Here is a 14,373-nt window from a genome sequence, read left to right as displayed (position 1 = left end):
ACACGTTGCATAATGTTAGAACGAAAAGACAAAATGGCCCCTACATGTTTTCCGAAAATCTAAAAATGTCCTTACATCGATGAGGTGGCAAACGGGGGATGTTCAATTTGGATAGGCTTTAATGCGCCTGATTATTTCCCTTCTAAAGAATAACGGTGACGAAAGATCTCCAAAACCCATCATAAGCGTCCCCAAAACAGACCAATGAGAGCCTGCCACGTCGTAACAAACCTCGTTTCGTCACCGCCAGATCGGGCATCGTATACGTTTCTCGATCACTGCGACGACACGTGTTTCGAGATTGACCGGGAGTAGTCGGTGACAGATGACTGGTTTATCAGTGCAGCCGGTTACTCCCTCGCTGCAATTCCCGCTATCTACGCTTCACTACATAACACAAGTATCCTCCAAGTCTCTCTTTCTCCTCTTTTGTATGAAATTTCAGGNAAAAAAAAAAAAAAAAAAAAAAAAAAAAAAGAGCCGACTTTCTCTGTTCTGTTAATCTCTCAAAGGTTTCGAATCTTAGCTGCTTTCTCTTCATTGTTACAATTTTGTTCAAGTTTTCTTGTTCTGCTTCTCTTTTCGATTCATTGGATTCCATGATTTGATCTCTCAGACACTGTTAAAGCTCACTGTTTTTGGGTTTTTTATCTCTCGATGTTCATGTTCGGCTTGTGTTTAGGTGGGGAATTTGATGCTGAGCTGATTAATTTACTGAGTTTGGTTTGTTCTTCATTTCCCCCCCTCTTTACTCTGAGCAGGGGAGGGAGGGAGTGTTTTCATGTTCGATTTGAGTTGCTGTCTGTTGCATCACTGTTTTTAATTCTTAAACGATGAGAAATTAGGATTAATTTGTTTTTGGTAAGTTCAGAGAATGTAGTTTGCCATATTTGAGTTTAATTTCAATCGTGAGTCTTCTGCCGGAGTTTATTTCTTGTATAGCTAATTTAGGGTTTCGTCAGTCGGACGGGAAATTTGTCTGGTTTTGAGCAAGTTGTTAGGGTTCTGTAAGAGATTGATTTTAAAATCGTTAAAATTGAATTTCGCTTCTCTCATTTTCTCATTCATCTACTAACTCTTTTCTTTCCTTCCCTTTCCTTACAGATCCTTGTGGCTTACGGTTGAAACTTCAATAGCCCTGCGCCTCAACTGGTCTTGATAGAGATTGATTTATTTTACTTTTTCTTTTTTTTCCCCCGGCTTCAGGGTCCAAAGGCTCAGATACTTTATATTTAACGTTTCAAGTGGAATCATGATATTGTCCACATTTTCTTCTTATAAAATTTGACATGAGGAATTTGTGGGCGGTTTCTGGGTTTCTTTCTCGTGGGTATAGTTTTTCTATCTTTGTGAATGTTTACAGAATGTCTATTGTGGTGAGGTCTGGCTGGCTACCTAGACGCTAGCCGCCAAGGGGTGGTGGCTTCAATGGCATCTTCTCGTTTGGCTGGAGGATTAGCGCAGTCTTCATCGAGTTCTGGGATTTTCTACCAAGGAGAAGGGCAGTCTTCAGCTATTGTTAATTCCCACTTGAGCCAATCATTTGCAAATTCATCGGGTTCAATTCCAGGAACTGGATGTTCTGATTTTGGTCCAGTTTCCGGAGACATGAATAATGCAGTTTTAAATAGTGTGGCAAATTCAGGACCCAGTGTGGGTGCAAGTTCATTGGTTACTGATGCAAACTCTTCGCTTTCAGGAGGGCCACATTTGCAAAGGAGTGCAAGCATCAATACGGAGTCATACATGCGCTTGCCTGCGTCGCCTATGTCATTCAATTCAAATAACATTAGTGTGTCCGGTTCCTCAGTTATAGATGGATCCTGCGTGGTGCAGCAAAATTCTCAAAAGGACCAAAATGTCCAACACATTCAGCAACAGGCACAGCAAGGTGCTTCACATGCCACATCATTACCAACATCACAAATAGGCCAAGTACCACTTCCCCTGGGTGCAAAATTTCAGGGGTCTTTTATTCCAGATCCAAATAATTATTCTCAGATGCAGAAGAAACCACGACTGGATATAAAGCAGGAAGATGTGCTGCAACAGCAAGTTTTGCAGCAGCTATTTCAGAGACAGGATTCCATGCATTCACAAAACAGTAACTCGCAGTTACAAGCTTTATTTCAACAACAAAGAATGCGACAACAGCAACAGATTTTGCAGTCTCTACCTCAGTACAGAGCTCAGTTTCAGCAGCAGCAGCAGCAGCAACAGATACAGTTGAGGCAGCAGTTGCAACAACCGCAGGCAATGCAGCCAGTATCACCCATGAAGCGCCCATTTGATGGTGGTGTTTGTTCTCGTCGGATGATGCAATATTTATATCATCAGCGGCAAAGGCCTCCCGTGAGTTATCTTCTCTCGTTCTATCTTATCATTCTTAAAATTCTATATTCATCCATGTGACCTACTATTTTCACTTGGTTCTCTTTGTTTTCTAATTATTGTATCTCTTCCTACCTTTTTAGGCTTCATTTAACTATTTATTTTTGTCTTCCCTTTTCTCTTATTGACGTTTTATAGGAGAATAGTATAGCCTACTGGAGAAAGTTTGTGGCAGAGTATTACTCTCCTCGTGCGAAGAAAAGATGGTGCTTGTCATTGTACGAGAATGTTGGCCACCATGCTCTTGGTGTGTTTCCCCAGGCAGCTATGGTCAGTTCATACATTTGTGATATTTTTTGCTAATATTATCAGTTGCCCAATTATATTTTACATTTTTTAATTGCTAAATGGTATGAAAAGATAGGATCGTCTATTCATATTTAATATGGTTACCTTTTCCACATTCACATTTCAAAACAATTCTTTGATAATATATCTAGATTTAAGTCTTGAGTATCTCTTTCTCTACTCTAGAAATCTAAATGCTATGAGTACTGCAGTCACATTTATTAGTTTCAAATTTCAATTGTTGTCTGTACTTCAGTAATGCTATTTCCCATTCGCTTCAATTCATTGTAGCTGTCTGCCATTTTTGTGTTATTGTGAACTTCCCTTGAACATACGTTTTTATTGATTTCAGGATGCGTGGCACTGCGACATCTGTGGCTCCAAATCAGGAAGGGGATTTGGTAAGGATGAAGAAAGCAATCTTCTATTTGATTTTCACAGGGTGGAATGTTGGAGACCTTGATAGATATTGTTTTCGACCAATTCCAACATCCCCCGCACCCAAATAATAATAATAATAATAATAATAAATAGAGAAACAATCAGCAAGAAAAAAAAAAANCCCCCCCCCCCCCCGCATGTACATAAGAATATATGATCTCTACATATTGGACCTGTTCTCCATCCATAAAGCTATCTACATTCTTTGATAATGCAGCATGATCTATTTGACATTCATTGATGCTTAGAACTAGCTAATTATGTAGCGTCTTATTTGGATTTATAAGTTAAATCTTTAGTTTCTCGAGAAATTACTTCAGATTTACTTCCACCATTAGCTGAAATCATTTGGGTCGGCATTTATAAAAAAAAAATTGTTTATTTCTTCTCATGTAAAAAACTACTTCATTTAGATTCCCTAGTTTCTAATTCTTCTCCCTTCTGTTCTTAATTTTTTTATGGACTCAGTGACGAAAACAAATGTTTTGCATAATTCCCATTGGCTGGTAAGTTATGTACCATAATACTTCATTTTGAATTACTAACTGAAGCTGAGCACATGAATTATAATTTTTTAACTTGAACTTCTTGAATGCTGGTTTTAGCACTCTGGTCTCTTTCCAGATCTAACTTTTTGCTATCATGCTAACGAGTTGAATTGAAGAGGCCACGTTTGAAGTTCTCCCAAGACTCAACGAGATCAAATTTGGAAGTGGAGTTATTGATGAGCTTTTATTTCTGGACCGTCCACATGAAAGGAGCTTTCCTTCTGGAATTATGATGTTAGAATATCAAAAAGCAATTCAAGAGAGTGTATATGAGCAACTTCGTGTTGTTCGTGAGGGTCATCTTCGTATCATATTCACACAAGACTTGAAGGTTTATATATTGCTAATTCATACCAGCATTTTCAGCTAATTTAATCGTTACTAGCCTAATGTAAATGTAATCATCAGATTTTGTCTTGGGAATTTTGTGCACGGCGTCATGAAGAACTTCTTCCACGTAGGTTGGTTGCACCTCAGGTATTGTTTTTGAACCTTATCAACTTCTACTTGGAATAAAAGTAATATGGACTGTTGTCTTTTTCAAGTTATTTTTGCTGCTAGGCGTGGGCAATCTATTTCATTTGAGTTTTTATCACAGATGAAGAGCATGCTTGGCTTTTTATGCACAAAAGGGAGCTAGGGTAAAAGCGTAGGAAGATACTTTTAGTTCACTGCTAAGCAATGAAACCCTTCTAAATTTTACCATAGCACGGCCCTGGTTGGCTGTAAAAAAGTTCAGACTGCCTTCTATATATTATTTTCATGTTTTGAATCATATTATGTCTGCATACCCGTTCTTCTGTAACTAATTACATGGAACATCGTTGTGATAGTTCTTCAGTTTTCTTATTTTCAGCCATCTTATACTATCCTTCTAAAGGCCATCTTAAACTTCAGTTTTTCGTGTTGTCTTGCTACTTGTCCTTTCCTCTTATTTTTTCTTTTTTTACCTTTGAGATTGGTTTTCTATTTTTACTTTAAAAATAAGAATTTGATTAAACAAAATCAGTTACATTCTTGTAAGTCTTTCAGATGGAAAAAATACTTGTAATTCAACGAGGTAGTTTCATTTTGCAGGTGAATCAGCTGTTACAGGTTGCCCAGAAAAGCCAAAGCACAATTGCTGAAAGTGGTCCTGATGGTGTCTCTCAGAAAGATTTGCAGGCAAATAGCAATATGTGAGTTGTTCGTCCCTATGGTTTTAGGTGTACAGGGGTTTGACTTCCCTTCTGACACCATGTTCTGTCTATATAGCACAATCTTTTGTTGATGTCCGTCTGCCCTTAATAGGAACGTTATTTTGGACATTTTATCAATTCATATTGAGTTCCAGGGCTGGCGACCAACTCATTGTGCAGTTGGATGTGTACTGACACAGTAATGTGGTTGATTTCTTAGGGTACTGACGGCTGGTCGTCAGCTTGCTAAAAGTCTGGAGTTGCAGTTGCTGAATGACTTGGGTTTCTCTAAAAGATACGTGAGATGCTTGCAGGTAACTTCATGCATTTCTTAAAAGCCATTACTGGAGAACTGTTTTCTTTATTTCACTCCCACAGTGTTAATTTTGTTAAAATCTCAAAATATTATCAGATATCAGAGGTTGTCAACAGAATGAAAGATCTGATTGGCTTCTGCCGAGATCAAAAAGTTGGGCCTATTGGTAATGCTCCTATATCCTCATCTTCTGCAACTTAGTTATGATCGACTGTGATTCTCTATAGATATTGTAGCGGTTTTGTATTAAATTTCTTTCAATTGGAATTACGTATTTAGGTTTATAAAATATTTTTTTGTCTAAACTGTGGTTTGTTTGAAGGTTTTTTTTTTTTTTTTTTTTTTTTGAATTTTATTTTTTATCGTCACTTTCACTAGGTTTGGCTTCTAAGAGAGTAGGCTGTTAGCATACTGAAAATGACAACTTGTGAACCAATTATTTTTGGTTGAAATATGGATTTATCTCTCTTATCTAAGCTACAACTTACAAGCGTTACGTAGATACATCTGTTTGGTAAGAGTGTATTCACCAAATCAAATTTCGCTACAAAATCAGCCAGATTCCCCTGACCTAGCTTGAAATTGAAAAAACCAATTTTCCTCGTGTATCTTACTTCTCTCTCAGTTCCACTCTGCTTTCTAATCGTTCCTTTCGTTAGTCAAATACAGCACCTGCGGGTTAGTTGTATAAGAACCCCACCTTTCGAATTTCCATATACAACTGCATTTAGGGATTTTCAACTTCAATTTGACGTAAGCTTGGAAACTAAAGCATAACAATACAATATTAATTTCTATTATGAAATGTATCATACTTTTGAGCTTCAAAACGTTTGAGTAGTCTATTTTGCGGGTATGTTTTATTTTCTGATGGACGATATTTTCTTTCACATCTGAATTGCTTGGTCCTCCTATCTTTATTCAGTGCTCTGTTCTCTGATTTTTCTTTTCCTTTTTTTTCCCCCCCTCTTTGTTGTGTGTGTGGGTGGAGGGGGATGAATAACTCGAGTTTTCTGTTATTACATGTTGGAACTTGATATTTTTACAGAGGGCTTGAAAAATTATCCCAGACATGCCACTGCAGCCAAGCTCCAGATTCAGAAAATGCAGGAGATGGAGCAATTAGCAAGCATTCAAGGTCTTCCCACAGATCGCAACACAATGAATAAGCTGATGGCAATGCATTCTGAGCTTGATAATCATGGGATTAACAACCATCAAATGATTGGTCGAGGAGGTATGAGTGGTTCACAAGCCGCTTTGGCACTGACTACATACCAGAATATGCTCATGAGACAAAGCTCTATGAATTCCAACCCGAGCCCAAACCAACAGGAGGCCTCGTCATCTTTCAATAATGCCAACTATAATCCATCCCCTACACTCCATGGGACTGCATCCTTGATGCCTGGATCTATACAGAACTCCTCTGTCGGTGGCTTTTCAAGCGTTCAGCAAACCTTGCAAAAGCAATCGCAGCAGCTGCAGCAGCATCCACCGAATACTGGCTCCTTGGTCCAACAAAATCATCCTCAGACAATTCAAGGTAGCCAGGCCATACAACAACAGATGATCCAACAACTACTGCAGATGTCAAGTAACAGTAAGAGTGGTGGTGCACAACAGCAGCCCCTGACAGGACCAAATGCAAATAGAAGTTTGGGAAGAAGGGGTATGAGTTTTGTGGGCAATAGTACATCAGTTGTAGCTGGGAGCAATGCCCCTGGCCCTGGCCCGAGTAGAAGCAATAGCTTCAAAGCTGCTTCAAATAGCGAGTCCTCAGCTGGTAACAGTGGATTCAATCAGAAGGCTTCTGATTTGCAGCAAGATCTTCCTCTGCCTGAGGGTCTGGTAGAAGATATAGGCCAAGATTTCCCTGAAAATGGGTTTATAAACAATGACCTTGACGAGGATTTGGGTTATGTCTGGAAGGCTTGACTAACATAATTTGGCTGGCATTGTTGGGCCCTTTCCCGAATTATGGTGAAGAAAACTGTACAGGATGATAAATCTGATGAAGTAGTTGGGTCCTTTTTGTTCCCTCCCTATTTCCCCCTCGTAATCTGTGGCTTTGCTGTGGCATCATTTGATTTGAATGCCTCGACGGAAGCTCCCCGCCGTTGGTACTGCTGCATGTGGAGATGCTCTCTGTCAACTCCTCGCTGATTTAGCACTGCTCTTTGGGGCTTTCATTCCATGGTTCCAAGTTTAATCAATTGACATGGAAACTCTAAAAACAACCTTGGCAACTACCTTAGTTTCCTGTTACTCTATTTTTATCTTAAATCCGTTTAGTTTAACGTGAATTGTGCATTTTTGTCCGAAAGATCAACTAAGGAACTGCCCTGGTGAATGTTCATTTTCATTTCACATTCTCGTTATTTATATTAAATCGTGGCACCTCCAGACGAAACAAAATGCTGAGCTGCAACTAAAATTTGGCCACTGATACGCCTCCACATGTGAATGGTGCAGCCTTAAGGAGAGATTTTCGTTTCCTCTTTTTACCCTTTTTTTCTATTTAATTTAGTAAATTTATTGAGAATCAAAATTAACGTGCTAATGTTGAAATGATTAATGTTAAAATGAGCGTTATTGTCCAAAAAAAATTGAAAAAAGAAAATCTTCATTTCTTTTTATGTATTACATTCATAAACGAACCCCCAAAGCGTTTCTTTTGGTACTTCTCTTGTGCTTTCAAATGTATCATCTATTGTAATCTATGCTTAACATGTTGAAAAACATAAACGATAAGTATCGGCCAGCAGGCTCAGCCTAGCCGTGCGGTTAACGTTCTCATAAAAATTTGTCGCGAACTTTCTTTTTTTCTAAAAAATTACTCCAAGCTAATGGAACAAGAAAGCATTGTTTGAACTGAGCAATAAAAAGTTGGGACTCTTTTTGTTTGCATTTTCTAATGACAGGTTAGAAAGAACAATTGAAGAGTAAAAAAGCTACCGACTAATGGAAGTGTTAATGACATGCTTTATAATAGTAAAGAATGTTTGCCATTAGTGGTTCTTTCCCAATATACTATAGATAGTTATATAACAAAACAATAATGGCGAGCAACCATCTCACCGTTCGAAGATGACTGTATTGGACCATGGGGCTCTAATCGCCATGCAGTTGAAACTACTATCTCACATACGCTGACAGCCACACAACAAAGGATATAGATCAAGCGCCACCAACTTGCCTCTTCCAAGAGTCCTCCACAATAAGTTCATCAACGCCCCAGTCTTCATAACTGCGCCAAAAATGAAGAGACAGTTCCATGATTTAGCATTTTATCTTAGCCAACAGAGTACTGGAATGTTTGATTTCATTTGGTTTCCAAAAAATCCGAAAACTAAACCTCAGAAGGAATTCTTTTTTCCCCTCAAAAACTAGTTTTAAACTCGTATAGTTGGTTCAGTTCAAGCCCCGGGGAGACATGGGGAAGAAAACTCTTCTGGTTTTTTCAAAACCGACAAATTAAGGTTTCTGTAAAAACAACAAAAACTAGCACAAATATAGAAGATCTAAGAAGCCTAACCTTCCATCTGGTAGGTAGCGACGAATGGTGAAGGGTATCTTCCGCTCACGAAGCTCCTTCATTGCAATCTAAGACAGCAAAGGATAAGATGAGATGTCAGAGAATAATTCCAAACCAACCAAAAAAAGTGGAAAGCACTCAAGACTGACAAGCATAAATCCTCATTCGCTAGAAAAGAATGAGATATCACGAACTGTAAACAATAATATAAGTTCAAGAAACTTAGTAAGCCAAACCCATGAACGGCATCCAACATATTTCTTTGGGTAAGCATGGGTTGATTGAATCGGTAAACATCTTGATGGAAATTTCCTTCAAGCTTTGATGTCGGTTTTCAGTCATTCCCTATTGTTTGAGAGGCTTCATTTTAACCCCCAGGGACAGCTTTGTATGATTTAGATTAACATTTTTCTTTTGAGTAGGCGTACTAACCATGTAAGACAACTAAAATACACCTAAAGAATGCCAAAGCCAAAAGAAGGCTTTTCAAAGATTCTATCTTAACATTTAAAAGTCTAACCTCAAGTGGATCAGTCTCACCCTCCAACTCGACCATGACAGGAGCATTCATGCTGCCCAAAAGGAAAAAGAATCATCAGAACATTTATCAACTTGATGCATGTAAAAGTTTGGATGTAACAAATGTAAAAAAAGAGAACCTGATTTGGAGGGCACGAGTACCCAAAATTCTAGCACGTTCGTACTTCGTCATAAATTTTGAGGTTTTACGCACACGTTCAATAGGTTCTTCATCTTCCTTATCCTCTGCTTCAACAGGTTCACCAGGAACATCATCGGCATTATTGTTATCTAATTCTTCTTCAGCTCCTTCCTGTACATCATCCACAGTTCCACTATAATTAATCAACTTAAAAAAGAACAGTTATCTATATTCTTCCCAATAGAGAACTAAACAAATTATTTGTTACCTCCATCTCAGGCTCTGGTGGCTCATCTTCATATCTGCAGCAAAAAACACTAATTAATATAAGGGTTGAAAGATATTTGTACATTCCAATCACCCAAGATGAAAATATAAAGGCCTTTCACAAAAACAAGATTATAGCAGTGTGGTCAAGCTAAGAATGGAGTATTAGTAAATTTACACCAAATAGCAAACAATTGTGCGTAGGCCCAAGAGTTGGATTTCAAGTCCACGCCCATAGATTTTTATAACTATACGTCATTTATCTGCTTTTCTTGTGTACGTTTTGCATAATTAATAAAACTTATTAACTCAAATAAGCACAAGCTTGAATCTGAGACACAGTAATCCATTGCAAAGATAAAGGTCACTAGAATTCCTTTTAACTATGAAGAAGACGTGTATTTCCCAACAAATAAGCAAAACCCCTATAAGATAAAGTCGTTCACTAAAACATAATGCTTACGAACATAAGCATCAAGTATCAAGCATAAGTTTCATATCCCGGGGCTTAAGCTGTCGATTCCACCAAATTACAAACTTCCATTTGGAATCTGATAATGAAGGTAAAAATAAAAAGTTGTAATTTTAAATAAGAACATCCTTCCAGCAGCCACGCCTTGGGAGTGAAATAGAAGTCAATAATTTAAACCCTAATTGAATATGCCAGGAGCCCCTAATTCCATACGCTTAAACCTTAAAATTTGATATTGTGAGCTGTTAGGCGGCCAGAAAATCATGCGCTTGCATACACAACTCTTTTAAGTTCCTAGTTCAAGCTCATAGCTACAGAAAATCGGACTGATGCAAAATCGATCGAAAAATCAAGTTTGGTTCTGATGCGTGATAGCATCTCCCTAACAAATTCTATTCCAAATCCTAACCGCAGCATCTTGAACTTGAAATAACGAACTTAGTTTCGAAATTAGGGTTCAGCATTTGACAAATTTTCTAACCTATTGACAGGAGTAACACAAAAAGATTCGACAAAAATATATTCAAATAGATAGATAGAAGGAGAAAGAGAGAACCCCATGTCGACGTCATTGTAATCATCATCCGCCATTGATGATCGATAGAAAGCTGTTCTCGCCTCTCTGGATTCACCTAAAACCCTTAGTTTCAGAACTTCAGAAGTAATCGACAACGACGAACGTTAGGCCCGCCGCGGCTTGAATTTATATACGATTAAATAGCGCTAAACTCTTTAAAATATCAATTTACTCCCTCAACTTTCATAATTTCACCCTTCCTCCCAATATTCCTTGAAATTCTAAGTTCACCCCAAAATTCTTTTAACCAGCCAAGATTTAAGAAAGATATTAAAATGTTTTAATTTGGTTGACTTAAAAAAAAAAATTAAACATAAAATTTAAATTTTATTGAATTTTTTAATATTTTAAAACTTTATAGCATATGTTTGTTAGGTTTGACCTTTATAGATCACGACCTCATGTATTTATAAACGTGTATAATGAGGATTACATTGTAACAAACCATGAAATCATAGATTTATGAACAAATCAAACCAGGAAATCATAGATTCTCCTATATTATTATGTACAAATGTGATCTATTAAACGTGTTATATTCATTAACAATGTTAAACAAATTCAAATCAAATTAGATAAACGTGTTATATTCATTAACAATGTTAAACAAATTCAAATCAAATCAGAAAATCATACATTCTCTTTGATTAAATCAGTACATTATCTTACTACAAATCAAATCAGAAAATCATAAATCTTCCTGATTAAATAAGAACATTATCTTACTATAGAAAATCATAGATTCCCTGGACTAAATAGTACATTATCTTACTACAAACCAAGTATATTATCTTACTACAAATCAAATCAGAAAATTATAGAGAAATCATAGATTCTCTTTAAATCAGTACATTATCTTACTACAAACCAAGTATATTATCTTACTACAAATCAAACCAGAAAATCATATATTATTCCGGATTAAATCAGTACATTATCTTACTACAAACCAAACCATAAAATCATATATTCTCCTTGATTAAATCAGTACATACCAAACCAGAAAATCATAGATTCTCCTAGATTAAATCAGTACATTATCTTACTACAAACCAAACCATAAAATCATATATTCTCTTTCATTAAATCAGTACATACCAAACCAGAAAATCATAGATTCTCCTGGATTAAATCAGTACAGTATCTTACTACAAACCAAACCATAAAATTATATATTCTCCTGGATTAAATCAGTACATTATCTTACTACCAAACTAATCATATATTCTCCTTCATTAAATCAGTACATACAAAACTAGAAAATCATAGATTCTCCTAGATTAAATCAATACATTATCTTACCACAAACCAAGCCATAAAATTATATATTCTTGATTAAATAAGTACATTATCTTACTATCAAACTAAGTACATTATATTACTACAAACCAAATCAGGAAATCATAGATTTCCCGGATTAAATCTGTACATTATCTTACTACAAATCAAACCTCCTTGATTAAATCAGTACATTATCTTACTACAAAACCAACAAGTACATTATAGATTCTCCTTTATTAAATTAGTACATTATCTTACTACAAACCAAACCAGCAAGTCATAGATTCTCTGATTGATTAAGAAACCAGAAAATTATAGATTCTCTTGATTGATTAAGGAAACCAGAAAATTATAGATTCTCCTGGATTAAATCAGTATATTATCTTACTACAAACCCAACCAGAAAATCACATATTCTCTTTGATTAAATCAAACCAAACCATAAAATCATATATTCTCCTTAATTAAATTAGTACATTATATTATTACAAACCAAACCAGGAAATTATAGATTCTTCCCGATTAAATCAGTACATTATCTTACTCACGAAATCATAAATTCTCCTTTATTAAATGAGTACATTATCTTACTACAAACCAAACCAGGAAATCATAGATTCTCCCTGATTAAGGAAACCAGAAAATTATAGATTCTCCTTGATTAAATCAGTACATTATCTTACTGCATACTAAACCAGAAAATCACATATTCTCCTTAATTAAATCAGTACATTATCTTACTACAAACCAAACCATAAAATCATATATTTTCTTGATTAAATTAGTACATTATATTATTACAAATCCAACCAGGAAATTATAGATTCTCCCCGATTAAATCAGTACATTATCTTAGTCAGGAAATTATAGATTCTCTCCCATTAAATCAGTACATTATCTTACTCAAGAAATTATATATTCTCCTTTATTAAATCAGTACATTATCTTACTCGGGAAATCATAGATTCTCCTTTATTAAATCAGTACATTATCTTACTACAAACCAAACCAGGAAATCATAGATTCTCCCTGATTAAGAAAACCAGAAAATTATAGATTCTCCCGGATTAAATCAGCACATTATCTTACTACAAATAAAACAATAAAATCATATATTCTCCCTATTTAAATCAGTATATTATCTTACTACAAACCAAGCCATAAAATCATAGATTCTCCTAATTAAATCACTACATTATCCTATTACCAACCAGGAAATCATAGATTCTCCCGGATTAAATCAGTACATTATCTTACTACAAACCAAATCAGAAAATCATAGATTCTCCTTGATTAAAGTAGTACATTATCTTACTACAAACCAGTACATTATCTTATTACAAACAAAACCAGGAAATCATATATTCTTCCTCATTCAATCAGTACATTATTTTACTACAAATCAAACTAGAAAATCAATAGATTCTACTCCATTAAATCAGTACATTATCTTACTACAAACAAAACCAGGAAATCATAGATTCTCCCTAATTAAATAAGTACATTGTTTTATTACCCAAACCATAAAATAGATTCTCCTTGATTCAATCAGTACATTATCTTACTACAAACCCAAGTATTTACGACAAACCAAACCAGGAGATCATAGATTTTTACCGATTAAATCAGTATATTATCTTACTACAAACCAAACCAGAAAATCATAGATTCTCCTGGATTAAATCAGTACATTATCTTGCTACAAACCAAACCATAAAACCATAGATTCTCCTTGATTAAATCAGTACATTATCTTACTAAAAACGAAATCATAGATTCTCCTGGATTAAATTAGTACATTATCTTACTACAAACCAAACCATAAAATCATATATTTTCTTGATTAAATTAGTACATTATATTATTACAAATCCAACCAGGAAATTATAGATTCTCCCCGATTAAATCAGTACATTATCTTAGTCAGGAAATTATAGATTCTCTCCCATTAAATCAGTACATTATCTTACTCAAGAAATTATATATTCTCCTTTATTAAATCAGTACATTATCTTACTCGGGAAATCATAGATTCTCCTTTATTAAATCAGTACATTATCTTACTACAAACCAAACCAGGAAATCATAGATTCTCCCTGATTAAGAAAACCAGAAAATTATAGATTCTCCCGGATTAAATCAGCACATTATCTTACTACAAATAAAACAATAAAATCATATATTCTCCCTATTTAAATCAGTATATTATCTTACTACAAACCAAGCCATAAAATCATAGATTCTCCTAATTAAATCACTACATTATCCTATTACCAACCAGGAAATCATAGATTCTCCCGGATTAAATCAGTACATTATCTTACTACAAACCAAATCAGAAAATCATAGATTCTCCTTGATTAAAGTAGTACATTATCTTACTACAAACCAGTACATTATCTTATTACAAACAAA

General features: G+C 35.4%; 2 protein-coding genes across 3 annotated transcripts; one reads left to right on the top strand and one right to left on the bottom strand.

Annotated features, from left to right (window-relative positions):
- The first annotated feature begins 439 nt into the window (after nucleotides 1–439).
- On the top strand, nucleotides 440–7,537 carry LOC111801636 (probable transcriptional regulator SLK2). Of its 2 annotated transcripts, none has more exons than XM_023685693.1 (10): nucleotides 440–512; nucleotides 1,105–2,352; nucleotides 2,530–2,661; nucleotides 3,032–3,080; nucleotides 3,785–3,999; nucleotides 4,077–4,145; nucleotides 4,746–4,846; nucleotides 5,067–5,160; nucleotides 5,259–5,328; nucleotides 6,211–7,537. In XM_023685693.1, exons 2-10 carry the CDS (start codon nucleotides 1,429–1,431, stop codon nucleotides 7,098–7,100), a joined length of 2,544 nt encoding a protein of 847 aa, XP_023541461.1. In that variant the 5' UTR covers nucleotides 440–512; nucleotides 1,105–1,428; the 3' UTR covers nucleotides 7,101–7,537. The 2 variants fall into 2 exon arrangements, with proteins under 2 accessions (XP_023541461.1, XP_023541462.1); XM_023685694.1 differs by lacking the exon at nucleotides 440–512 and adding an exon at nucleotides 539–682.
- Nucleotides 7,538–8,124: 587 nt separating this feature from the next.
- On the bottom strand, nucleotides 8,125–10,814 carry LOC111801352 (DNA-directed RNA polymerases II, IV and V subunit 6A-like). Its single transcript, XM_023685312.1, has 6 exons — nucleotides 10,657–10,814; nucleotides 9,630–9,663; nucleotides 9,360–9,532; nucleotides 9,221–9,272; nucleotides 8,701–8,768; nucleotides 8,125–8,412 (listed from the first exon to the last, which is right to left on the bottom strand). Exons 1-6 carry the CDS (start codon nucleotides 10,689–10,691, stop codon nucleotides 8,343–8,345), a joined length of 432 nt encoding a protein of 143 aa, XP_023541080.1. The 5' UTR covers nucleotides 10,692–10,814; the 3' UTR covers nucleotides 8,125–8,342.
- Nucleotides 10,815–14,373: the final 3,559 nt, after the last annotated feature.

The sequence above is a fragment of the Cucurbita pepo genome, chromosome LG09, assembly GCF_002806865.2.
Source record: "Cucurbita pepo subsp. pepo cultivar mu-cu-16 chromosome LG09, ASM280686v2, whole genome shotgun sequence".
Classification (NCBI taxonomy): Eukaryota; Viridiplantae; Streptophyta; class Magnoliopsida; order Cucurbitales; family Cucurbitaceae; genus Cucurbita; species Cucurbita pepo.
Note: the sequence above shows the minus strand (reverse complement) of the source record. Positions and strands in the feature narration are given on the sequence as shown.